Source organism: Cherax quadricarinatus, chromosome 11, assembly GCF_038502225.1.
Source record: "Cherax quadricarinatus isolate ZL_2023a chromosome 11, ASM3850222v1, whole genome shotgun sequence".
In the NCBI taxonomy this organism is placed as follows: domain Eukaryota; kingdom Metazoa; phylum Arthropoda; class Malacostraca; order Decapoda; family Parastacidae; genus Cherax; species Cherax quadricarinatus.
The window spans coordinates 17,566,534-17,593,989 of NC_091302.1; the positions used below are offsets into that span (position 1 = coordinate 17,566,534).

General features: G+C 41.5%; 1 protein-coding gene across 1 annotated transcript in view; it reads right to left on the minus strand.

The window, feature by feature from the left end:
- Positions 1 to 27,456, minus strand: part of LOC128687509 (nephrin-like) — a 721,388-nt gene that overhangs the window by 124,714 nt on the left and 569,218 nt on the right. Inside the window, exon 7 of the mRNA XM_070083853.1 lies at positions 2,510 to 2,654. Within this exon, the coding sequence (XP_069939954.1) occupies positions 2,510 to 2,654 (145 nt within the window). The remainder of the gene's footprint in view (positions 1 to 2,509; positions 2,655 to 27,456) is intronic.

Sequence of the window (27,456 nt, forward strand, 5' to 3'; positions counted from 1 at the left end):
GTCAGCAATAATACTCACGGGGAACTGTCAGCAATAATACTCACGGGGAACTGTCAGCAATAATACTCACGGGGAACTGTCAGCAATAATACTCACGGGGAACTGTCAGCAATAATACTCACGGGGAACTGTCAGCAATAATACTCACGGGGAACTGTCAGCAATAATACTCACGGGGAACTGTCAACAATAATACTCACGGGGAACTGTCAGCAATAATACTCACGGGGAACTGTCAGCAATAATACTCACGGGGAACTGTCAGCAATAATACTCACGGGGAACTGTCAGCAATAATACTCACGGGGAAATGTCAGCAACAATACTCACGGGGAACTGTCAGCAATAATACTCACGGGGAACTGTCAGCAATAATACTCACGGGGAACTGTCAGCAATAATACTCACGGGGAACTGTCAGCAATAATACTCACGGGGAACTGTCAGCAATAATACTCACGGGGAACTGTCAGCAATAATACTCACGGGGAACTGTCAGCAATAATACTCACGGGGAACTGTCAGCAATAATACTCACGGGGAACTGTCAGCAATAATGCTCACGGGGAACTGTCAGCAATAATACTCACGGGGAACTGTCAGCAATAATACTCACGGGGAACCGTCAGCAATAATACTCACGGGGAACTGTCAACAATAATACTCACGGGGAACTGTCAGCAATAATGCTCACGGGGAACTGTCAGCAATAATACTCACGGGGAACTGTCAGCAATAATACTCACGGGGAACCGTCAGCAATAATACTCACGGGGAACTGTCAACAATAATACTCACGGGGAACTGTCAGCAATAATACTCACGGGGAACTGTCAGCAATAATACTCACGGGGAACTGTCAGCAATAATACTCACGGGGAACTGTCAGCAATAATACTCACGGGGAACTGTCAGCAATAATACTCACGGGGAACTGTCAGCAATAATACTCACGGGGAACTGTCAGCAATAATACTCACGGGGAACTGTCAGCAATAATACTCACGGGGAACTGTCAGCAATAATACTCACGGGGAACTGTCAGCAATAATACTCACGGGGAACTGTCAGCAATAATACTCACGGGGAACTGTCAGCAATAATACTCACGGAGAACTGTCAGCAATAATACTCACGGGGAACTGTCAACAATAATACTCACGGGGAACTGTCAGCAATAATACTCACGGGGAACTGTCAGCAATAATACTCACGGGGAACTGTCAGCAATAATACTCACGGGGAACTGTCAGCAATAATACTCACGGGGAACTGTCAGCAATAATACTCACGGGGAACTGTCAGCAATAATACTCACGGGGAACTGTCAGCAATAATACTCACGGGGAACTGTCAGCAATAATACTTACGGGGAACTGTCAGCAATAATACTCACGGAGAACTGTCAGCAATAATACTCACGGGGAACTGTCAACAATAATACTCACGGGGAACTGTCAGCAATAATACTCACGGGGAACTGTCAGCAATAATACTCACGGGGAACTGTCAGCAATAATACTCACGGGGAACTGTCAGCAATAATACTCACGGGGAACTGTCAGCAATAATACTCACGGGGAACTGTCAGCAATAATACTCACGGGGAACTGTCAACAATAATACTCACGGGGAACTGTCAGCAATAATACTCACGGGGAACTGTCAACTATAATACTCACGGGGAACTGTCAACAATAATACTCACTGGGAACTGTCAGCAATAATACTCACGGGGAACTGTCAGCAATAATACTCACGGGGAACTGTCAGCAATAATACTCACGGGGAACTGTCAACAATAATACTCACGGGGAACTGTCAGCAATAATACTCACGGGGAACTGTCAGCAATAATATTCACGGGGAACTGTCAGCAAAAATACTCACGGGGAACTGTCAGCAATAATACTCACGGGGAACTGTCAGCAATAATACTCACGGGGAACTGTCAACAATAATACTCACGGGGAACTGTCAGCAATAATACTCACGGGGAACTGTCAACAATAATACTCACGGGGAACTGTCAGCAATAATACTCACGGGGAACTGTCAACAATAATACTCACGGGGAACTGTCAACAATAATACTCACGGGGAACTGTCAGCAATAATACTCACGGGGAACTGTCAACAATAATACTCACGGGGAACTGTCAACAATAATACTCACGGGGAACTGTCAACAATAATACTCACGGGGAACTGTCAGCAATAATACTCACGGGGAACTGTCAGCAATAATACTCACGGGGAACTGTCAACAATAATACTCACGGGGAACTGTCAACAATAATACTCACGGGGAACTGTCAACAATAATACTCACGGGGAACTGTCAGCAATAATACTCACAAGTAACATTCAGCAACAATACTACAAGCAACGTTCAACAGTAATACAAGCAACGTTCAACATTAATACTCACAAGTAACATTCTACAGTAATACTCACAAGTAACATTCAACAGTAATACTCACAAGTAACATTCAACAGTAATACTCACAAGTAACATTCAACAAGATTGTGTCAGACACAGGTGAGGCAGGAAACAGCGGGTTGACTGCAGTACAGGTGAGTCGCTGACCATGGTGGCGTCGTGAGGCTGTCAGTCTCACCCTGGACGTGCTGATGTTGACCCCGTGCTCTGTCTGTCATGGTGAGACAGGGAGAGTGAGACAGAGAGGGTGACGGAGGGAGGGAGAGACAGAGGGTGATGAAGGGAGGGAGAGTAAGACAGACTGGGTGACGCAGGGAGGGAGAGACAGAGGGTGATGGAGGGAGGGAGAGTAAGACAGACTGGGTGACGGAGGGAGGGAGAGACAGAGGGTGATGAAGGGAGGGAGAGTGCTACCCTCACCTTGGATGTTCACCTGGAGACTGATTATCAGGGTAAGGCAAGAAGCTTATAATTTTCAGAGCTCTGGGAGCAAAAAGTCATACAGAACTCTATATAATAAAACATATCACTCTCACAATTATATGTGCTACACACGCAGACCAAATCTAACTCGCAATATGAGAAAAGCATTCAGCGAAACATTAAATTATCTCCCACAGTGTTAAAATATTCTATATCACTTTCAATGAAATAAATAATTGATACTCAAGGAGTAGCCCTAAACATTTCTAAAGATTCTTGTAATTCCTCGGTGATTTTTAACAGACCAGGCAAAAATTGATAGGTGTCAGCCATAGACAATCAATATATATACATATATATATATATATATATATATATATATATATATATATATATATATATATATATATATATATATATATATAAATATATATATACATATATATATATATATATATATATATATATATATATATATATATATATATATATATATATATATATATATATATATGTATATATATATATATATTATCTTCATCATCAACAGTCATCATCAGTAACATCATCAGCATCACCCCACTATCGCCATCATTATCGTTATCATCATTATTATTATCCTCCATGTTATTATTGTCCTCCATGTTATCATCATTATCAAGCAATCATCATAATCATGACGATCCTTATCAATCATCATTATCACAATTCTCCTCCTCTATTCTTGTCATCATCGTGATCCTCCTGAATGATTATTATCAATCATCATCATCATCATCATCATCATCATCATCAGGATTCAATATCACCATGATCATCTATATCATTATTGTCATCATTATCATCATTAATATCACTATCATCATTAATATCATGATCATCATCAACAACATCATTATCACCATTAATATCACTATCATTAATATCGCCATTATCATCATTAATATCATTATCATTATTAATATCATCATCATCATCATCTTTAAAATAATTGACTTTTCATTTCAGGAAACAGCTAGTAATTCCCAGCAGAATTATCAGAATAATTCACTTTACAGGGTTATTTACCACCATCTTCACCACCAATACCACCATCATTACCACCACCATAATCATTACCACCAATACCACCATCATCACCACCACCACCATCATCACCCCTACCACCACTGCCACCATCATCAACACCACCACTATCATAACCACCACCACCATCATCATCACCACCACTACCATCACCACCATCATCACCACCACCATCACCACCACCACCACTAGCATCACTACCACCACCACCATCATCACCACCACCACCACCACCATCATCACCATCATTATCATCACTACCACCAGCACAACCCGCACCATCACCACCAATACCACCCCCATCACCATCACCATCACCACCATCATCATCACCACTACCACCACCTCCACTACTACCACCCCACCATCACCACCGATACCACCACCATCATCACTACCACCACCATCATCACCACCACCACAACCACTACCTTCATCATCACCACCAATACCATCACCATCACCATCACTGCCTTCATCATCACCACCACCACCACCATCACCACCAATATCACCATCATCATCACCACCACCTCCACCATTACCTTCATCACCGCCACTACCATCACCACCAATACCACCACCATCATCACCACTACCTCCACCATTACTTTCATTATCACCACCACCACCATCACCACCAATACCACCACCCTCATCACCACCACCTCCACTACAACCTTCATCATCACCACCACCACTACCATCGCCATCAATACCACCACCATCATCACCACCACCACCATCACCACCAATACCACCACAATCATCATCACCACCACTGCCTTCATCATCACCACCACCATCATCACCACCACCATCACCACCACCACCGTCATCACCACCACAACATCACCCCCTCCTCCACCTGTACTACTAGCCAAAAGTGAAAAAATCCTCTGGAAATACTTTACTAATGATACTATACTAATATTCTAAATTTTGTCAGAAGGGATGTGTACTCTCAATTTTTCAGCATTTTTCATTCCCCTTTATTCATTTTATCAGTCATGTTATAGCGACGTTTTGTTTGCTGAACACGAAACAGACTGGTGAAGGTGCGCGGCGGGATGACTGCAACTCGCGTCTCCTTGACTGCCTGGTCATGAAGGGAGTCACGGGAAGGCTACCCTGGATGATGGCATTCTAGTTGGCACTGTAGAATTAAATCAAAGATTTTGGAGTGAATCTAGGATAATTTGTAAATCATGCTTAATCCAAAATAGTTTCTCGCGAGCAACATTGACCAAGTCAACATTGACCAAGTCAAGGTCACCTTGACAGGAGTACGAATAATTTTGATCTTGTGCTCCTCTTTTTATAACGCTCTCAGCCAGATTATTGGGAAGTAGATTTCAGACACAGAGAAGATGAACTGCCGAAGTAGAGACATGAGCCCTTCAACTAACTCACTAAATGCTTATCCCTTCAGAGACTGATGGTCTCCGTTGGCCATGTTTCCAGCCGTCAGTAGTCACTAACGAAATAAATACGATATGATTGTGAAGTCTGAGTTGGAAAAAAATAATTTTCCCTCGATGACATTACATACAAGCCTGAATTCCAGTCAGATTACTTGTACTGGAAATGCGTACAGCTTTTCAAATTGCTGTGACAATCATCTCATCCTCTTTCATGGCATCCAGAGAAGTGGTAAAGTAAATCTGACTAGACCACTGAGGCAGTTTAGCAGAGGTAAACGATCCCAGCCTCACTAATGGTGGCAGTACTGAGTAAACGATCCAGCCTCACTAATAGCGGTGCAACCAGGTGAACCACCCAGCCTCAATAATGGCGGCGCTACTGAATGAACGATCCCAACGATCAATTTAATTCTTCTTATTAATTTCACATTATCTGCAAACAGGGACATTTCTGAGTCTATTCCTTCCGTCATGCCATTAACATATACCAAAAATAGCACTGGTCCTAGGACTAACCTTTGTGGAACCCCGCTCGTCATAGGCGCCCATTCTAATACCTCGTCACGAACCATGACTCGTTGTTGCCTCTCTGTCAGGTAATCTCTTATCCATTGCAGTGCTTTTCATGTTATACATGCATGATCATCTGCTTCTGCACTAATCTCTTGTGAGGAACTGTGTGGAAGGCCTTCTTGCAGTCCAAGAAAATGCAGTCTATGCACTCCTCACTCTCGAGTCTTACCTCTGTTAACTTATCATAAAACTACAGAAGGTTATGCTGGTTGTCGTTCATGAACATTTGCCTTTCTAGGTGCTCCACCACTCTCCTACTGAGTATCTTCTCCATGACTTTGCATACTATACACGTCAGTGACAATGGCCAATAGCTTAATGCCTCGTGTCTGTCTTCTTTCTTGAAAATGGGGACTACATTTGCCGTCTTCCTTACCACAGGTAGTTGCCTAGTTTCAATGGATGTGTTGAAAATTGTTGTCAATGGCTCACACAGCATCTGTGCTCCCTCTCTAAGGACCCACAGAGAAATGTTGTTCGGTCCCACCACCTTTGAGGTATCAAGGTCACTTAGCAGCTTCTTCACCTCCTCCTCGGATGAGTGTATTTCATCCAACACTAGTTGGTATATCTCGTTTTGATGTACCCCCCTGTTCTGACTTCCCAGAGTTCTTTCTGTCTCCACTGTAAATACTTCCTTAAATCTCATGTTGAGCTCTTCACATACTTTTTGGTAGTTTCTTTTGAGCTCCCCACCTTCTTTCCTCAGCCTGATTGCCTGGTCCTTGACTGTTGTCTTCCTCCTGATATGGCTATACAACAGCTTAGAGTCAGACTTGACTTTTGATGCTATGTCGTTTTTGTACTGTCCCTGGGCCTCCCTCCTTATCTGTTCATATTCATTTCTGGCTATTCGACTATTCTCTTTATTTTCCTGGGTCCTTTGTTTTCTGTACATTTTCCATTCTCTAGTGCATTTAATTTTTGCCTTCCTACATCTCTGGGTAAACCAAGGGCTCGTTCTGGTCTTTCCATTATTTGTGTTGCCCTTGGGAACAAACCCTTCCTCTGCCTCCTTGCATTTGGTTGTTATGCAGTCCATCATGTCGTTTACTGACTTTTCATACCTATTCTCTTTGCCACTGAACATCCTGCAGAAAATTCTTCATGCTTGTGTAGTCCTCCCTTTTATAGTTTGGTTTTTCCCATCCTACTGCTGTTACCCTCTCCACTTGTCACTCCACTATCTACTCAAAGCTCAGAACCACGTGATCACAAGCTCCTAGGGGTCTTTCGTATGTGATGTCCTCAATGTCCGAGCTACTCAGGGTGAACACGAAGTCCAGTCTTGCCGGTTCATCCTCTACTCTCTCTCTCTCTCTCTGGTAGTGTCCCAATCATATTAATGAGGTTTTCCAGTACCACATCCATCATCTTGGCTCTCCATGTTTTGGGACCCCCATGTGGCTCTAAGTTTTCCCTATCAATCTCCTTGTGATTGAAATCGCCCATAACTAGTAACTTTGCTCTACTCGTGTGAGCTCTTCTGGCCACCACAGCTAATGTGTCCACCATTTCTCTGTTGCTCTCTTCATGATCTTCTCTTGGCCTCCTGCAATTCTGTGGCAGGTTATACACCACTGCAATGACTACCTTATGTCCCCCAGACTGGATTGAACCTACCTTGTAGTCTCATTTGACAATTTCGTCCATTCCTTTCCATTTCTTCGAATCCCTATCGGTTTTTAATGAGCAGTGCAACTCCTCTCCCTCTGCTCCCTCTATCTTTCCTCAGGATCTGATATCCGAGTGGAAAGATTGCATCTGTTATCATCCCAGTGAGTTTCGTTTCTGTGACTGATGTGATGTCTAGGGATGTCTCCTTGATTCTTTCATGCAACTCTTCACATTTATTTGTTATTCTATCCGCATTTGTATACCAAACCTTTAACTTATTCTCTACAGCTGTGGTCTCGGGAGAATGTTGGGGTTGGGGAAATGGGAGACCTGGTAGGAAACTATGGGAGATTGCTGTGGAGGTAGAGTTTGTGGATGAGGGGGGTGGGGGCAGAGGGTACAGTGTGTGGGTTTTGGTTTAGATTGTTTTGTAGCATTAGGGTTGTTGTGGTTGAGGTCCTTCTGTTGGTGATTCTGAGGGAGGTTGTGTTTGCTCTTCCCCTTGAGTCTGGGTTTTCCTGCTCATCTCTGTCTTTGCCTCTCATTCCTCCTTGCGTCGTTGTACCCTCTTTTTTAGTTTTTGCCTTTCTTCTTGTGTTCTGTTGTGGTTGAGGTACACCCTCTGGTACTTCGTTATGTCCCTTAGATGTGCTTTCTCCTGCAGGATCCTGTTTCGAGCTGATTCTGCCTTGAAAATAAATTTGACTGGCCGGTTTTTCCTCTTGCAAACCACCCATTTCTCGAAAAATTTGTTAACTGGGTCATGTCGTCCTCTCCTATTGCTTTCATGATACTTTCAATTGCTTTTTTCTCCTCCTGTCTTCGTACTTCACAAGTTTCCCCTTCAACTTCCTGGAGCCCATAGACAAAATCTGACCTCTCCTTTTCGTCCTCCCACTGCATTTTCCTTTGCATCCCCTGAGACAGTTTAGTTGCCTCCATTGTGTGTGTGTGTGTGTGTGTGTGTGTGTGTGTGTGTGTGTGTGTGTGTGTGTGTGTGTGTGTACTCACCTAATTGTACTCACCTAATTGTGTTGCAGGGGTCGAGACTCAGCTCCTCCCGTGTGTGTGTGCGTGTATTCGACTAGCTTCAGTGAGAGTCTGTCCCCAGCAACGTGTGGAAACATCAATTCGGCCAGTGGCAAGCTATATTCCAATTGGTTGACGTATTAACCTGACAGCGAAACAGAATAGCGAGGGGCCATTGTGCAACTATTCCAACCTACCTTCCAGTTTGGCTGGTATGGAGGGAATGCATGGCATGGGTGCATGATGAACACCAAATAGATTGTAACCTACTCAGCGGAAACCATACCAGCTTCATTAGCTATGGCAAATCATGTATCTACACAGAATAAACATATTGGATACCATCCTGTCTTTAAGCTGCATTAACCAATAAAGATTTATGCTGTTCTGATAAAAGAATACTGAAATTTTATCACATAAATATGGCACAGCACTCCAAAAATAAAGCTGGCATATCGGCACCTATAAACTTCAATTACAGTTCCAACTTTTGCTTAATTTGGATACACCAGAACTCCACGTTTGAAACTGATTACAAGAGTCCATTTCATCTTAATGCCTTGAGATCAAAATCGGCAATGATCTATATTAAATTTCCCGGAGGGTACCTTCTCATAGTTACATGAATCTTCCCTGAAATTTTAGAGTTGATTGGACGAGGCGATCTTAGGGTATAAACATAAACCTTGGAGAAAAAGTCTGTCAACACTAGGAGGGATAAACACTGCAATTATCCTGCTGGCCCATACCAATCTGGCCATTTTCACACCCTTTCCTTCTCATTCACATTCACTCAACCCAGTTCTTTTAAAGCTACCCAAGGTGATAGATAGCTTCAGCGACGCTACTTGGCTGCCTCGAGTAATAATCTGAATGATTATCACTCGTGTTGCAAGAATGAGTTGCGTGATTGCATAAAATATAATTGCGAACACAAAATAATAATTTCTTCAACGTCTGCATGACATTATTATAATATTTTAATTTTTGTGCAGTATCAAAACGTAGTGACATTTACGTGTTAATGATCATTAACTGATAATAAAATAATGGGAATTTGTGACCATTTCGGAGTAGACATATGAGAGTAGACAAAGGAGAGTAGACATATGAGAGTAGACATATGAGAGTAGACAAAGGAGAGTAGACATATGAGAGTAGACATACGAGAGTAGACATATGAGAGTAGACATATCAGAGTAGACATACGAGAGTAGACATATGAGAGTAGACATATGAGAGTAGACATACGAGAGTAGACATATGAGAGTAGACATATCAGAGTAGACATATGAGAGTAGACATATGAGAGTAGACTAAATGAGTATTGAACAAACAGGCATCCAGCTGTACAGGAGAGGAGTCTTTTGCCGCAGACGAAATGGGAGTAAACGAATCATACATGTTTTATGCTGTAATCATGCTTACAGCATGCTTTTTAATGTCAGCATGACTTATGCTGTCATCATGCCGACAGCTTGCTTTATGATGACAGCATGACTTATGCTGTCATCATGCCGACAGCTTGCTTTATGATGACAGCATGACTTATGCTGTCGTCATGCCGACAGCTTGCTTTATGATGACAGCATGACTTATGATGCTGTCGTCATGCCGACAGCTTGCTTTATGATGACAGCATGACTTATGCTGTCATCAGGCCGACAGCTTGCTTTATGATGATAGCATGACTTATGCTGTCATAATGTGGACAGTATGCTTCATGATGTCAGCATGACTTGTAATGTCAACATGCTAACAGCATGCTTTATGTCAGCATGACTTATGCTGTCATCATGCTGACAGCATGCTTTATGATGTCAGCATGGCTTCTGCTGTCACCTCGCGCCCTCTCTCATTCACGTTATTCACTGTTGATCAGTCTCCCATACTCAGTGTATGTTCTCTTCACTCATTACATTAATAATATACAATACTACAGGTTGATGAATCATACACACCTTCACCACCCGGTATGGTATCTTTAGTATGAAAACATGTCGCCCACCAGTGGCTATTTTGAGTCAGAATTGAGATTATTATCAGGAGAAAGTATATAATCACTGCATTGACTTGAAAAATGTCATTGCTTTATTTAACCCGTAAACGGTCCAAGCAGATCTACGTTCACGTGTGTACTGCTACAAAAGTAGATCTACGTTTTTTTTTTTACATATTTTCAAATATAACAAAAAAAAAGTAGATCAAAGATTTTTTACATATTTTCAAATGTAAAAAAAACAAAAAGAAGATCTACTTTATTTACATACTTTCAAATGTTGTAAAAACGTATATATACGTTTGGACCGTTTACGGGTTAAACTTCACAAAAAATTACCCAGGTGATGGGGAACAATATAGATGTGCAGCACCTGGGAGTCTTTACTTTGGAAACGTTTCGACTACGAAACAGAGTTCATAAGACGAACATAGACGAGTGTAAAACCAGAGACAGTAGAAGTAATTTTGAGGTGGTGACCCTTGATAGCAGAGAGACAGGTCTCTCAACCTAAAACAGAAGCATTCGATCAGATCTTATATACTGGGGTAGAGGTGGGGTACAGTAACTGGATAATGTGTCAGAATGTTGCACGTGTTTCTTATTCCTCAACTTTTCGGAACTGTATACCTTTCCAATAATGATTCTTGTCTGACGCAGCAACACCATGTAATATTGATACTAAAGATATCTTTTTTGACCCTACTGATAATTTCTGATCCAACACTTGGACATGATCTTCTTGCACTAGTAGGTACTGCCCACATGTAAAAATATTTTCGACTGCTGCACCTCTTTTCTGGCTCATATGTATAGGTTTCCCTCCTCCTGCCTCTATGTCAAACTGGTCAATGCTGAAGACTAAACATAGTCAAGGATGAGAGACTGATTACCTCATCTTCAACAAGTTTAAAGAAAAGCCCTTGTAATAGACATGCCCAGATGTTAAGCATGTGGCTTATTAGCCAGATAGTTTTGTCTCTGTCTTGGTTGTTCAGTCCCAAGTGTCTTCTCCTCGTACATAGGTTTTACTTCAAGGCAGTTGTTTCATCCCTGAACAGCTGTATAATCTGTTTTCATCACTCGCTCCCTGTTTTCTACCGTCTTATTCGTATATCTCATTTTCGGATTCAACTGCTAATTATATATCTCTTCTTAGTCATCCACGATTAGCTTTACTATTTTTCACTTCTCCTTGCCTATCCCTTACCGAGTTTTATATTTGGCCATACTTAACGGGATTTCTGCTACATTGTTACCTTGCTATTTACCTCATGGTAACCCTCTGACATCTTTCCGTTTACTATTATTCTTACAAATATCTTACCACTTCATGAATCTAACTTATGACCATATTTCTGAGATACAAGAAGATCTCCAGGAGGATTTGGCTAGCTCCACCAAGAAAAAGGACCACCTCAGCAGGGGTACTTGCTGGAGACGACCCAAGTAAGGGATCAAAATATACTGATAAATTCATCTACGGAGTTAATGTCTCCATGTAGGTTACTGAACACAGTGACGTAGGTGTCCTCGGTTGAACGTCTGACACAGACATCGCTGTTTCTCCTCACTGCGATGGTCATAACTTATCCTTCGTTAATACATTTCACAAGCAGCACACTTCATTCTAAAGCTTGCTTAAATCACATGTAAAATAAGATAAGTTAAGTAAAAGGACACAAATGCAACTAATGTGATATTTTATTGTGGTAACCTTTCGGCCTCCAGAAGCTTTATCAATCCGTTACAAACAATACATGGACACAGAGGGTATATATAGGCTTAGAGTGAGGTGTAGTAGCGGTAGTAATATTAGTTGTAGTATTAGTAGTAATACAATATGGTAGAACAATCAACTTGCGCATGAGTAAAAGGTTATAAAAGCTATTACTTGGGTAGCATACAAATAAGTTGGACAAGTATTGTTGGTTGGATTTGAGAAGGTCTGTTTAAGTGTTCCTCCTCTGTAATGAGTTTGTGTTGTATTAGGAGCAGAGACTATGTGATGGCAGGGTTTACTGTTTTCACAAGGATTCTCGCTAAGACCTCAGAGATGACGAGGCTGTCTTTGTTTTGTTTAATTGTGTTACAAAAAGCGATTAATGCTGATTCAAGACACTTGCATCTGCTGAAATTAGGTTCTTTGATCACTAATCGGGCGTCCCTGAATTTCAACGCCTGCTGTAGGCAGGCGTTGTTCAAGTTATCGTTCCTGCACGCATTAATGTGTTCATTGAGACGTGTTTCGAGGTTCCTTGCTGTTTAACTTACATGAATTCTGTCAAAGCCTCCACAGGGTATAGTGTAAACCCCTGCATTTACTGGTTCATGGTGCTTGGATTTTGTCCTGGTTAGATCCTTTACTAAAGTGCTGCATGCGATGGCGACTCTAGTGTTAGCTTTTGCTAGTACTTTAGAAGCGTTCAATGCAACCTGGCAGTTGGGAAGAATTATAGCTTTGTTAGAAGCAGTGTTGGTGCATGGAGAATTAATGATCTGAAGAGCTCTTTTCTTGCAGTATTTAATGAAAAATGAAGGAAAATGTAAATCATTGAAGGTTTGGTGAATGTATGTACACTCCTCGTCAAAAAACTCAGGACTACGAATTCGGTATACTCTTAGGAAAAATCCGATGATGATGCCTCTTTTGTCCTTGACTGGAATAGAAGTGTGTAAGATTATTTTTGTTTGTAGGTTTCCTGTAAACTTGAAATCTAAGATTATCTACTTTGCCATTGGACTCTTCTTCTAGTGTCATTGTCATTGTCATTGGACTCTTCTTCTAGTGCAAACTGGATCGCCGGTTCAACTGCGTTGAGCCTTGCTTGAAGATTCCGTACATCAAAACGTTTGGGAGTTATTACGAGGACGTCATCCACGTAACGTAACCAAGTGACGCATGAAGTGATGATGTTGGCGAAGTGTTCAGCCTCTAGGTGTTCCATGTACAAGTTGGCTAAGACGGCGCTGATGGGGGACCCCATTCCCATGCCGTAGGTTTGTTTGCTGAGCCTGTTACTGAAAGAAAAACAGTTGAAATTAACGCAGAGTTCAATCAGACCAACAAAATCTCCGGGAGGTAGAGGAAGATTAAGGTCCTGATTGACTCTACGTCGTAGAACGTCAATGGCTTGTGTGGTAGGTACTTTAGTGAAGAGGGAAGTCACGTCCAAACTGCTTAGTTTCTTGTTTCGGCTGGAGAGGTTTCGGATGTGGTTGAGAAGGTCGCCTGAATTCTTAAGATGAGCTGGGCTGATGGTTCCCAGAAGGCAGGAAAGATGTTTGGCAAGAACTCCGGCTAGTTTTTGTGGTACACTGCCTATACCTGATGTGATTGGTCTGAGAGGAATATTATGTTTATGGGTCTTGGGTAAACCATACGTGTGTGCTGGTTTAGGGTTGCTGGGTATCAAGTACAGAAGTTTCTTCCCTTCACTAGTGCGTTTCAGTATTTGTCTGGTTTTATACAGGAAATCTTTGGTAAGTGTCTCCCACTGTTGTGTGTTGATGGATTTGTATGTGGACTGGCCATTCAAAAGGTCCATAATTTTGGTGTTGAGTATGACGACTCCACCTCCTTTGTCGGTGGTGGTGACGATAATATTTGGATCATTAGCAAGGCCCTTCAGAGCACTGACATAACGCCTGGGAAGATTAGTAGATTGTCGGTAATTCTACCTATATTAATACAAAATAAGATAAATCAAAGGTAAAGGGGACAAAAGAGAGTGCAAAAATTATAGGGGGATAAGTTTGTTGAGTATACCTGGTAAAATGTATGGTAGAGTTATTATTGAAAGAATTAAGAGTAAGACGGAGAATAGGATAGATGAACAAGGAGGCTTTAGGAAAGTTAGGGGGTGTGTGGACCAGGTGTTTACAGTGAAACACATAAGTGAACAGTATTTAGATAAGGCTAAAGAGGTCTTTGTGGCATTTATGGATTTGGAAAAGGAGTATGACAGGGTGGATAGGGGGGCAATGTGGCAGGTGTTGCAGGTGTATGGTGTAGGAGGTAGGTTACTGAAAGCAGTGAAGAGTTTTTACGAGGATAGTGAGGCTCAAGTTAGAGTATGTAGGAAAGAGGGAGATTATTTCCCAGTAAAAGTAGGCCTTAGACAAGGATGTGTGATGTTACCGTGGTTGTTTAATATATTTATAGATGGGGTTGTAAGAGAAGTAAATGCGAGGGTCTTGGCAAGAGGCGTGGAGTTAAAAGATAAAGAATCACATAAAGTGGGAGTTCTCACAGATGCTCTTTGCTGATGACACTGTGCTCTTGGGAGATTCTGAAGAGAAGTTGCAGAGATTGGTGGATGAATTTGGTAGGGTATGCAAAAGAAGAAAACTTAAAAGTGAATACAGGAAAGAGTAAGATTATGAGGATAACAAAAAGATTAGGTGATGAAAGATTGGATATCAGATTGGAGGGAGAGAGTATGGAGGAGGTGAATGTATTCAGATATTTGGGAGTGGACGTGTCAGCGGATGGGTCTATGAAAGATGAGGTGAATCATAGAATTGATGAGGGGAAAAGGGTGAGTGGTGCACTTAGGAGTCTCTGGAGACAAAGCACTTTGTTCTTGGAGGCAAAGAGGGGAATGTATGAGAGTATAGTTTTACCAACGCTCTTACATGGGTGTGAAGCATGGGTGATGAATGTTGCAGCGAGGAGAAGGCTGGAGGCAGTGCAGATGTCATGTCTGAGGACAATGTGTGGTGTGAATATAATGCAGAGAATTCGTAGTTTGGAAGTTAGGAGGAGGTGCGGGATTACCAAAACTGTTGTCCAGAGAGCTGAGGAAGGGTTGTTGAGGTGGTTCGGACATGTAGAGAGAATGGAGCGAAACAGAATGACTTCAAGAGTGTATCAGTCTGTAGTGGAAGGAAGGCGGGGTAGGGGTCTGCCTAGGAAAGGTTGGAGGGAGGGGGTAAAGGAGGTTTTGTGTGCGAGGGGCTTGGACTTCCAGCAGGCATGCGTGAGCGTGTTTGATAGGAGTGAATGGAGACGAATGGTTTTTAATACTTGACGTGCTGTTGGAGTGTGAGCAAAGTAACATTTATGAAGGGGTTCAGGGAAACCGGCAGGCCGGACTTGAGTCCTGGAGATGGGAAGTACAGTGCCTGCACTCTGAAGGAGGAGTGTTAATGTTGTAGTTTAAAAACTGTAGTGTAAAGCACCCTTCTGGCAAGACAGCGATGGAGTGAATGATGGTGAAAGTTTTTCTTTTTCGGGCCACCCTGCCTTGGTGGGAATCGGCCAGTGTGATAATAAAAAAGAAAAAGATAAATCAAACGAAAAAAAAACAAGGAAAAAATGCTATTAAGCATACGTGATATATTCCTGTATATTATGTGTATATATGTTTACTCATCTATTGGTGGTTGCAGGAGATGAGTTATAGCTCCTGGCCCCGCCTCTTCGCTGATCGCTACTAGGTCCACTCTCTTCCTGCTCCATGAGTTTTATCGTACCTCTTCTTAAAGCTATGTATGGACCCTACCTCCACTACATCACTCTCCAGATTGTTCCACTTCCTGACAACTTTATTATTGAAGAAATACGTACTTCTAACATCACTGTGACTCATCTGAGTTTTCAACTTCCAGTTGTGACCCCTTGCTGCTGTGTCCCATCTCTGCAACATTCTGTCCCTATCCACCGTGTCTATACCTCAGGATTTTATATGTCGTTATCATGTCCTCCCTATCCTTACTGTCTCCAGTGTCGTCAGGTCCATATCCCTTAACCTCTCCTCGTAGGACATACTCCTTAGCTCCAGGACTAATCTTGCTGCAAACCTTTGCACTTTCTCTAATTTCTTGTCGTGTTTGACCAGGTGGGGATTCCATAACGGTACTCCATACTCCAGTATGGGCATGACGTACACAGTATACAGTGCCTTGAATGACTCCTTACTTCGACGTTGAAACGTTATTCTAAAGTTTGCCAGGCGCCCATATGCTGCAGCAGATATTCGGTTGATCTGCACTTCAAGAAATGTGCTCTGTATGATGCTCACCCGAAGATCCTTTTCCTTGAGTGAACTTTGCAACCTTTGATCTCCTAGGCTAAACTCCGTCTGCGGTCTTCTTTGTCCTTCTCCCAAACTTCACGACTTTGAAATTGCTGGGGTTATTCTCCTGGAGCTATTTGCCGGACCATGCTTGCAGTCTGTCCGGATCTCCATGTAGGCTTACCTGATCCTCGTCCACTTGCGTTCTCCTCATTAGCTTCAAGTCGTCTGAGAACACAAACACTTTTGAATCTATCCCTTCTGTCATATCATTCACATATACTAGAAACAGCAGTAGACCTAGGACTGACCCTTGTGGAACCCCACTCTATACATGTACCCACTCTGACACCTCCTCTCGTACCAATACACGTTGTGTCCTTCCTGTCAGGTATTCCCTGATCCACTGTAGTACTTTCTCTGCTACTCCTGCCTGCACCTCTTGTTTTTCAACCAGTGTCTTGTGTGTTATTGTGTCGAAAGCCTTCTTATTGTCCAAGAAGATGCAGTCTACCCATCCCTCTTTCCCTCATGGCTTATTTCTATTACTGACTCACGAAATCGTAATCACACAATTGCAAACATACCATACCACAGATCTGGTTTGAGCCTGCGGTCAGAGAGTCCCGAAATTCCAGACTGTGGCGTTAGCCACTGGACCAGCTAGCTTCAATAAGATTCATCCAACTAGGTATATTTATACACCATAGGAAGGTTAGCATAAGCACCACTGTAACCACGTAGTTGAATGAATGTTATTGAAGCTTGCTGGCCCAGTGGCTAACGCGACGGTCTGGAATTTTGAGACTCTGACCGTGGGTTCAAACCCCATCCGTGGTATGGCTTATTTCTATTACCTTATCATAGAACTTTAGTAGGTTTGTGGTAGTAGGTTTCTTTTCTATGTGCTATACCGCTCTTCTGATAATCTCCATAACTTTACCTACTACACATGTAAGAGACAGAGGTCTGTAGTTTAGTGCTGGCTGTCTGTCTCTTTTTATAAAATTAGGATTACGTTTACTGTCTTCCACTCCTCTGGCAGTTGCCCTGTTTCAATAGATTTACTGAAGATTGTTGTTAGTGGCACACACGGTGCGTCTGCTCCCTCTCTCAGGACTCATGGAGAGATATCTGGGCCCACTCCCTTTCGAGGTATCTAGTTCACCAAGCAGTTTCTTCACCTTGTCCTCGGTTGTGTGTGCGTGTGTGTGTGTGTGTGTGTGTGTGTGATAATTATGATAGCGGGGTAATCTTTAATGTGTTTGTTTTTCATCTTTCTCGCGTAATAAAAGCGCCTCATTAATGGTAACTCATCAAATGAAATCTATTGTTATTTCATTTATACTCCGTCTTTGTTTTTTAATCAAGATTACATATTCAGTATTTTTAATAATAATAATAATAATAATAAGACGGTTTTACATTTTATTTCTTTAATATGTAATAGATTAGAGGTATTTATAGTTAATTTCATGATATTATAGTGAATATCATGAAAAAGCTTAGCTTTTTTAAGAGCAACATAAAGCTTCAGCTTTCTTGAAGAGCAACCTAAAGCTTTAGGTTTCTTGAAAAGCAACCTAAAGTCTTCTTTAAGAGCAACCTAAAGCCTTCTTTAAGAGCAACCTAAAGATTTAATCTTCTTGGAGAACAACTTGAAGCTTAAGCTTTCTTAAAGAATTACTTAACATTACAGATTTATAGAAGAGTGACTAGAAACTTTAACTTTCAAGAAGAGAAAGCTTAAGCTATAGGTTTCTAGAAGAACAACGTGAAGTTTCGGATCTCCCGTAGAGTAAAGCTAATTTTAAGCTTTCTAGGTACAGAGAACATCTTCAAGAACGTCTTTGTCTGACAACTAGTTACAAGTGAGAAGGGAAGGACTTAGGACCTGTCCTCTCAATGATTACATTCTTGCTTCTGCTAGTGAGCTCCGTCTCTCCTGTCCTCAAGATTATTCGGACCTCACCTTTGACAGTACATAAATCTCCATACTGTTGCTTCAGCTTCACATTGTTCCAGACTATGGAACAATATTCTTCTCCAGGCTAAGGGACTGACCGCCTCAGAACTACGTCTTGAAGGATGATGGACTGATTATATCGTCTTTACGTCTCTACTGCTCCTGCTGCCTTCTCTGTACTCGGCTGAAGCAGCCTACTGTGTAGGCGAAACATTACGGAATAAAGTTACCTAATTGTTCCATGAGTATCTTATCAGCTTTAAAGCTTAGTGTTCTTGGATACTGTGGCGAAGCTTAAGCTTCAAGATAATTATTTTCAAGACGGTAATGAATATTCAAACGTTTGTTTTTAAACTGTTGTGGGAAGTTGTATCTGCTGAGTTATAAACTTAGACTACATCATGTGTGGTAATATGTAACTCAGTGTAAGTGAGTGATTCTTTAACATTCAGACCAACCTGCCCTCCCTCCCCTTCCCTCCCTCCCCTTCCCTCCCTCCCCTTCCCTACCTCCCCTACCCTCCCTCCCTTTCCCTCCCTCCCCTGCCCTCCTTCCCCTGCCCTCCCTCCCCTGCCCTCTCTCCCCTACCCTCCCTCCCTCCCCTTCCCTCCCTCCCCTTCCCTCCCTCCCCTTCCCTCCCTCCCCTTCCCTCCCTCCCCCTCCCTCCCCCTCCCTCCCCTACCCTCCCCGGTCTTCCCTCCTTTGTTGTCTCTCTTCCACACCAGGTAAGTGGACACTGATGCACCAGGTAAGTGGACACTGATGCACCAGGTAAGTGGACACTGATGCACCAGGTAAGTGGACACTGATGCACCAGGTAAGTGGACACTGATGCACCAGGTAAGTGGACACTGATGCACCAGGTAAGTGGACACTGATGCACCAGGTAAGTGGACACTGATGCACCAGGTAAGTGGACACTGATGCACCAGGTAAGTGGACACTGATGCACCAGGTAAGTGGACACTGATGCACCAAGTAAGTGGACACTGATGCACCAGGTAAGTGGACACTGATGCACCAGGTAAGTGGACACTGATGCACCAGGTAAGTGGACACTGATGCACCAGGTAAGTGGACACTGATGCACCAGGTAAGTGGGCACTGATGCACCAGGTAAGTGGACACTGATGCACCAGGTAAGTGGACACTGATGCACCAGGTAAGTGGACACTGATGCACCAGGTAAGTGGACACTGATGCACCAGGTAAGTGGGCACTGATGCACCAGGTAAGTGGACACTGGTGCACCAGGTAAGTGGACACGGATGCAACAGGTAAGTGGACACTGATGCACCAGGTAAGTGGACACTGATGCACCAGGTAAGTGGACACTGATGCACCAGGTAAGTGGACACTGATGCACCAGGTAAGTGGACACTGATGCACCAGGTAAGTGGACACTGATGCACCAGGTAAGTGGACACTGATGCACCAGGTAAGTGGACACTGATGCACCAGGTAAGTGGACACTGATGCACCAGGTAAGTGGACACTGATGCACCAGGTAAGTGGACACTGATGCACCAGGTAAGTGGACACTGATGCACCAGGTAAGTGGACACTGATGCACCAGGTAAGTGGACACTGATGCACCAGGTAAGTGGACACTGATGCACCAGGTAAGTGGACACTGATGCACCAGGTAAGTGGACACTGATGCACCAAGTAAGTGGACACTGATGCACCAGGTAAGTGGACACTGATGCACCAGGTAAGTGGACACTGATGCACCAGGTAAGTGGACACTGATGCACCAGGTAAGTGGACACTGATGCACCAGGTAAGTGGACACTGATGCACCAGGTAAGTGGACACTGATGCACCAGGTAAGTGGGCACTGATGCACCAGGTAAGTGGACACTGATGCACCAGGTAAGTGGACACTGATGCACCAGGTAAGTGGACACTGATGCACCAGGTAAGTGGACACTGATGCACCAGGTAAGTGGACACTGATGCACCAGGTAAGTGGACACTGATGCACCAGGTAAGTGGACACTGATGCACCAGGTAAGTGGACACTGATGCACCAGGTAAGTGGACACTGATGCACCAGGTAAGTGGACACTGATGCACCAGGTAAGTGGACACTGATGCACCAGGTAAGTGGACACTGATGCACCAGGTAAGTGGACACTGATGCACCAGGTAAGTGGACACTGATGCACCAGGTAAGTGGACACTGATGCACCTGGTAAGTGGACACTGATGCACCAGGTAAGTGGACACTGATGCACCAGGTAAGTGGACACTGATGCACCAGGTAAGTGGACACTGATGCACCAGGTAAGTGGACACTGATGCACCAGGTAAGTGGACACTGATGCACCAGGTAAGTGGACACTGATGCACCAGGTAAGTGGACACTGATGCACCAGGTAAGTGGACACTGATGCACCAGGTAAGTGGACACTGATGCACCAGGTAAGTGAACACTTATGCAACTAATATGACAGTAGGCCTGCTGAAGTGTTCGTATGACTTGGACCTGCCTAGCATGGGCCAGTAAGCCTGCTGAAGTGTTCGTATGACTTGGACCTGCCTAGCATGGGCCAGTAGGCCTGCTGAAGTGTTCGTGTGACTTGGATCTGCCTAGCATGGGCCAGTAGGCCTGCTGAAGTGTTCGTGTGACTTGGACCTGCCTAGCTTGGGCCAGTAGGCCTGCTGAAATGTTCGTGTGACTTGGACCTGCCTAGCATGGGCCAGTAGGCCTGCTGCAGTGCTCCTTCTTTCTTTCTCTTCATTGCTCTTACTTGTTTCGCCACCTTGTATGTTGACAAACATAAATGATGTTATATTATTCGCAGTTATTCTGGGTTATTTATTTAGTGGTTTAATATCTGTGATGTCTGTGTATTGTCATATGCAGCTGTCTATTTTTATATGCAGCTGTCTGTGAATCGTCATATGGAGCTGTCTCTGTACTGTCGTATACAGCTGTCTGTGTACTGTCATATGCAGATGTCTGTGTACTGTTATATAAAGCTGTCTGCGCATTGTCATATGCAGTTGTCTGTGTACTGTTGTATGCAGCTATTTGTGTACTGTCATATGCAACTGTCTGTGTATTGTCATGCAGCTGTCTGTGTATTGTCATATACAACTGCCTGTTTATCGTCATATGCAGTTGTCTGTGCATCGTCATATGCAGCTGTCTGTGTATTGTCATGTGCAGCTGTCTGTGTATTGTCATGCAGCTGTCTGTGTATTGTCATATACAACTGCCTGTTTATCGTCATATGCAGTTGTCTGTGCATCGTCATATGCAGCTGTCTGTGTATTGTCATATGCAGCTGTCTGTGTATTGTCATGTGCAGATATCGTTCATTTTGTGTGGAATGCAGGCCATTTTGTATCATAATAATGTTTCTTATAACACATTTTTGGATGGAAATATTTACAGGTCTTGGATCAACAAACGCCATTACTTAGGAAATTGCTACATTTCGTTTGATACTCGAATGAACATATTTTATTTCTTGTACAGTCGATCCACTTCTGGAAACACTCAATGCGTAGTGCCGACACACTTGTACGTTATGTTGACTGTGTCCATATGGAGTTTGCATTACTGACTATTTCAGTCAGTACTTGCAACTGATTCAGTTGATTCTGAATTTTAATTAGGGCTGGAGGTTCTTAGGAGAGAATTCTTTCCCTGTACTTCGTGTACATGATGTGTGTGAGAAATGGTCTGGCGATACCAACGAGATTTGGGAAAAAGACAATGATGTATAGTCCTGGCCATTTGTTAGATGTAACGTTTCGGCCACTTGTGGCGTCTTCATTAGAACTGAAGAAGCAACTACTGGTAAAACTTTCCATCAATAAATGTCCTGAACTATGAGTATTTCTCAACATATTATGTATATGTTCCACTGTGTCCTCAGAGGCGCCAGAATTCTGAGCTGAACTCAAAGAAAAAAAAAAAAAAAAAAAAAAAAACTTGCAAATTTAGCTTTAATGAAGAGTAGCTTCAACCATCATTTTTTTTTTTTTTTTTTTTTTTAAGAAAAAGTTAAAGCTTTAAATCTTCAGCTTTCTTAATGTGTCAAAGCAAAAATTTCAAATAAAGAGAAACTTTATTTTTAATTACATTGAATAGAATCTTCAAGTAGCTTGAAGTACACGAATAAGACACATATGTATTACTTGGTCATCATTCTTGTGTAGCCAGCCAGTGGTTTTATTAGTCCAGTACGGAGAATAAACGATGGATGACGTGAAGTGGTAATTTGAGGTGATCAGTCCCACAACTTTAATAGAAGGAAGTAGATGTACGAATATGGATATTTATTCACTGAAGACAAGTGAGGTGAAGCAGCTGGAAATGGCGTCACAAGTGGGCGTAGTCCACTTGTGACGCCTTAATAAATCTTTAGAGTTATCATAGGTCAGGGACTGAACACCTCCTATCAAGGCTGAGGGACTTATCACTTCAAGTTACCTTTTTACGTCTTCTACCGTTCATTCTCTCCACTGGACTGATAAAGTCTTATTCACTGACATGTCAAGTTTGATTATCATTAATATTATAAGAGTGAAGTGTTAGCTTCCCCTCAAAGCTGCTTGAGATTTAGCTTTTACTAAGCGAATGGGAACTTGAGCTTTATTAAGTTTTCCTTGAAGATTCACATGCCTTTCAGAGATTTTAAATTTTTAGCTGATCATTAACAGAGCTAAAGCCAGTAAGAGAACTTGAAGCTTTAGTTTATTCGAGTTTAACTTAAAGTTTTAATTTTCATAAACCTGGACTTAACACTTTAATCTTACTGATATTCTTCTTGAAACTTTAAGAGTTTATGAAATTAACCTTGAAACCTAAGATTTCTTGAATTTTAACTTGATTTTTTTTATAATAAACGACTTGAAGTTTTAACTGCCAGGAAGAAATAAATCTTACGATTTTCAATTTGTTTATATTTTAATAATTCTATTGTACAGTGAAGTAGAGTTGTTGTTGTAGCTATTATTATTATTATTATTATTATTATTATTATTATTATTATTATTATTATTATTATTATTATCATTATCATTATTACAATGAGTGAAGCCTTAACCCCATGCAAATTATCGAGCATAGTAAGTAGTGGAGGCTCGACCTTCCGTCGTAAATGAGACAAACAGGTTATCGGTCATTATACACTGATCTCCCTGTCACTGTTTTGTATAATGTGTCGATGTCATAGCTGGCGTACGTGAAGTTTCAAACAAGTATTGTCAGGTATTGTATGAAATATCGTGTCGGAAGTAGCAAGCGATTTTTTCCTATATATAATGGGGTGAAATAAGTGGCGAATTTAATTCCCACTTTATTACTACTGATACTATCATTAGGGGAAAATTACCTGCGTGACATGGATCACTGTGGTGACCAGTTCATTTGTAAATGTTGGTGTTATTGCTCGGGTGTTACAAAAAGCAACCGCTGCCTTCCGCTGCTGCAGACGGTCGCCTCTACTAACTCAGATGCAAATGTGGTTTCCGTTGATCCTCTTGCGTGACACGACTGGCTTACCGGTGTTGAACCCGGCGGGGCTGACTGCCCCCATCACTCACCTGCCGACCTACTCTTGTTGACTGTCCTTTCCAGAGCTCCCACTGATTCCATGATTGTCTGCAGGAGGTAGCCGCCAGCCTGGCCAGGGCAGTCTCGAGAATTCACAGAAGGAATTCTGTGGGAATTCAATTAACCCACGAGAACAGCTGGGTGCATGGAGGACAAGCCGCTGCTGGACATGGCTTTACACACCTCTGCAGAGTTGGCGAGCACTGGCAAACAGTGACAATGGAGAATCTAGTACCACAAATAATTTTTTTTAATGATTTCCACGATGTGTTGAGTTGTGCTTATTCTTGTGTCACGTTAATGGTTATTTACATTATTATTATTATTATTATTATTATTATTATTATTATTACTCAGTTACCAACAATATTATCATTATTTTGGTTGGATAATTAATCGGGATGAAAGCCTATCGAATACACAAGTGTCATTAAGGGTGCATGTCGTATGTACACTAGCAATTAAGGACACCGTAATCCCTGAAATATTGATTAAAGTGAAATTTCATTGTATACATGACGGGTGGGGAAGTTCATCGATAAGAAGAGCCACATATAATACTTTTCATACATTTCTGAATGTTCAAGAGCCACAAAAAATATTATTTTAAAACTGTATTTATAAATAATAAAAAAAACTATATAGTAGTCCTCACCAAAGCAGAATATATTTAATATCTGCTCGTTGAAGAATTTGATTGAGTCTTCATTTTTTGCAGTTAACAGTTTAAATTGTGACTGATGGGGTGGCTAGTGAGGACAACTTTATAAATTTCATTACAGAGAAGAGAGATTCATAGCAGTAAGTTGGTTCAAAACCAGAGAGTAGTCGGAAGCCGCTTTTTTGAAGATTGGGATACTTCGCATCTGGGATTTGTTTCCAAAAGTCAATCAGAGAAGAGCTTTTATATACTAGCTTCAAACCCACATCTTCCTGCAGCTCAACAAGGTTTGTTTCTACTGAAGCAACATCCGAGGTAAAAGGTGAAATAACAGGACATCCATCGTTGATGACATCAGTCACTAAAGGATTCACAAGAAATTCAAAATATGGCTTTAGCTTTTTTCTTCTTCTCAAACCTGTTCTTAATATCATTATAAAGCGTTTTTAAGTTTCCTTCGTATTGCTTTAGTTTACTGTCTTTAATTTCAATATCAGCATAAGTACTTTTTTTTAATTTAAGGTTGGGAAAGTGGTCAAATTTCTCTGTTGCCAGATCTCTTTTAAAAGGCATGAGTTTTTTTCTGAATACTGAAAATTGATTGACCAAGTTTTGTAATAACTTTGTTCCTTCGTTGAAGAGCTATATTTAAATATTGGAGGTGTTGCATTACATCTGTAAAAAAAATCAGATTCTGTACCCATTATTGGGTCTTTCTTTTTCTTTTCTTTCATGGAAGCAACGACTGGTTCAAAAAGAGGAACAAATTTATTCAAAAGACTAGTGGGTGACATCCACCTTACATTAGAATGATAGGTCACTAGACTTTCCTTCAGTCTCAAGCTCCTCAATATAATTTCTAAGTTCACGGTGTGCTTGTGCACTTGTCCGAATGAAATTCATTATTTTAAAACGCAATTTATAACACTGTTGAACTTAAAGTGTTTGCTTATTAAAAGTTCATATATGGATGATACAGTTGATAAAGGGACATTCAGGATAGTTGAGATCATGTGTCAATTGCCCAACTAAGCCGGTATTTTAACCTACCATAGCTGGTGTTCCGTCTGTTACAATGCAAACAAGTTTATGCAGCGGTACCTGAACATTTAATAAAGCTTTAAATGCCTATTATATGTCAATACCTCTTGTGGTTTCCTTTAAGTTTATCAGGTCTAAGGATTCTTCTTTTACATTTCCATCGTTTGTAACAGCCAGCAAGTATAGCAAGCTGAAGGATGTCTTGTAGATTCAGCCAATGCTAAGCTGAGAGCAACGTAGCTTTTCAGATAACTCTGCACTTAACTTATCATTGTAGAACTAATTTCAGAAATGGGTCTCTCAATAGTACGGAGGTAGAAGATTGAGACACATATGCTGTACTTTCTACAAGACTAATGGACTGAACACATCGACTCCAGACTGACGGACTGATCCTCAAACTCCTCCTCTTCTTACACCCTTCTGATTTGTACTGGACTGATGAAGCCACTGCAAGGCGAAACGTTTCTTCAATTAAGATTCTCATATGTTGCTTAAGTATCTCAATCTTCGCACAGTGCAGAGGTAGATAGGAATTTGTTCTATTGCCTGTTTAAGTTTTAAGTTCTCTGGAACGAGACCTGCAATTATTACATCACTAATATTCTTTTTAACAAATTCTCCATGACTGAAAGATAGTTTACTTCGAGCATTATTCCAAGCTTCAAAAAAACAAGTTTTAGTAGCCAAATAATTTTGCTTACAAAGGGAAAATAGGCTATTATTTTGAGTGACTAAATTTGATTTCAAAAATTTACTCTATTTTCTCGCAATTCTTGTTCAGAAGGAAATTGAGATGCAATTTTTTATGGTAACATCCATGGTGACGCTTTAAATTACTGACTTTAAAGTGGCTGATGGTTGCATTACATAAGGCACAAAGCCTTTTCACCCTTAACAGTAAAAACAAATTCCTCCTCCCATTGTTGGCTACACACTCTCTTTTCTTGATTGTGTTTCAGTTTTATACTTTTCTGTTCCTCGGTCATTTTAAACAAATGTTTTATATCCTTAACTAAGATATATTTTAAGTATTTATTAATCAGAAAAGTACTTATCTACACTGCACAGCACTAGTTATGTTTCGTTACCGCTGCAGCGCGTTAACTTGAGTGTACTACATGAAGGGTGATGACAGACCAGTTGCATCATCCATACTTATTTAAAACAAGTTTTCGTTATGTTCAGGTGGTTTAAACAGCAGTTTGGAAACATTTTGCATATTTATGTTTGAAAAGATAATGTCAATCACCCATATATATATATATATATATATATATATATATATATATATATATATATATATATATATATATATATATATATATATATATATATATATATATATATATATATATATATATATATATATATATGTATATATATAGGTGACGGCACACTAGCAGGTACAAAGGAGTCCCTCCTACATGACCTTACACAGGTAATGACACGGGGACAGGAAATGGGTCTCATCCTGAATCCATCCAAATGTGAAATCATCTCAGTCAGTCAACAAGTGATAAATGCAGTGAGATCAAAACTACCAGGAGCAGCAGTCATTGCCCCCACAAACAGTGTCTTGCTAGGAGCACCTCTGGG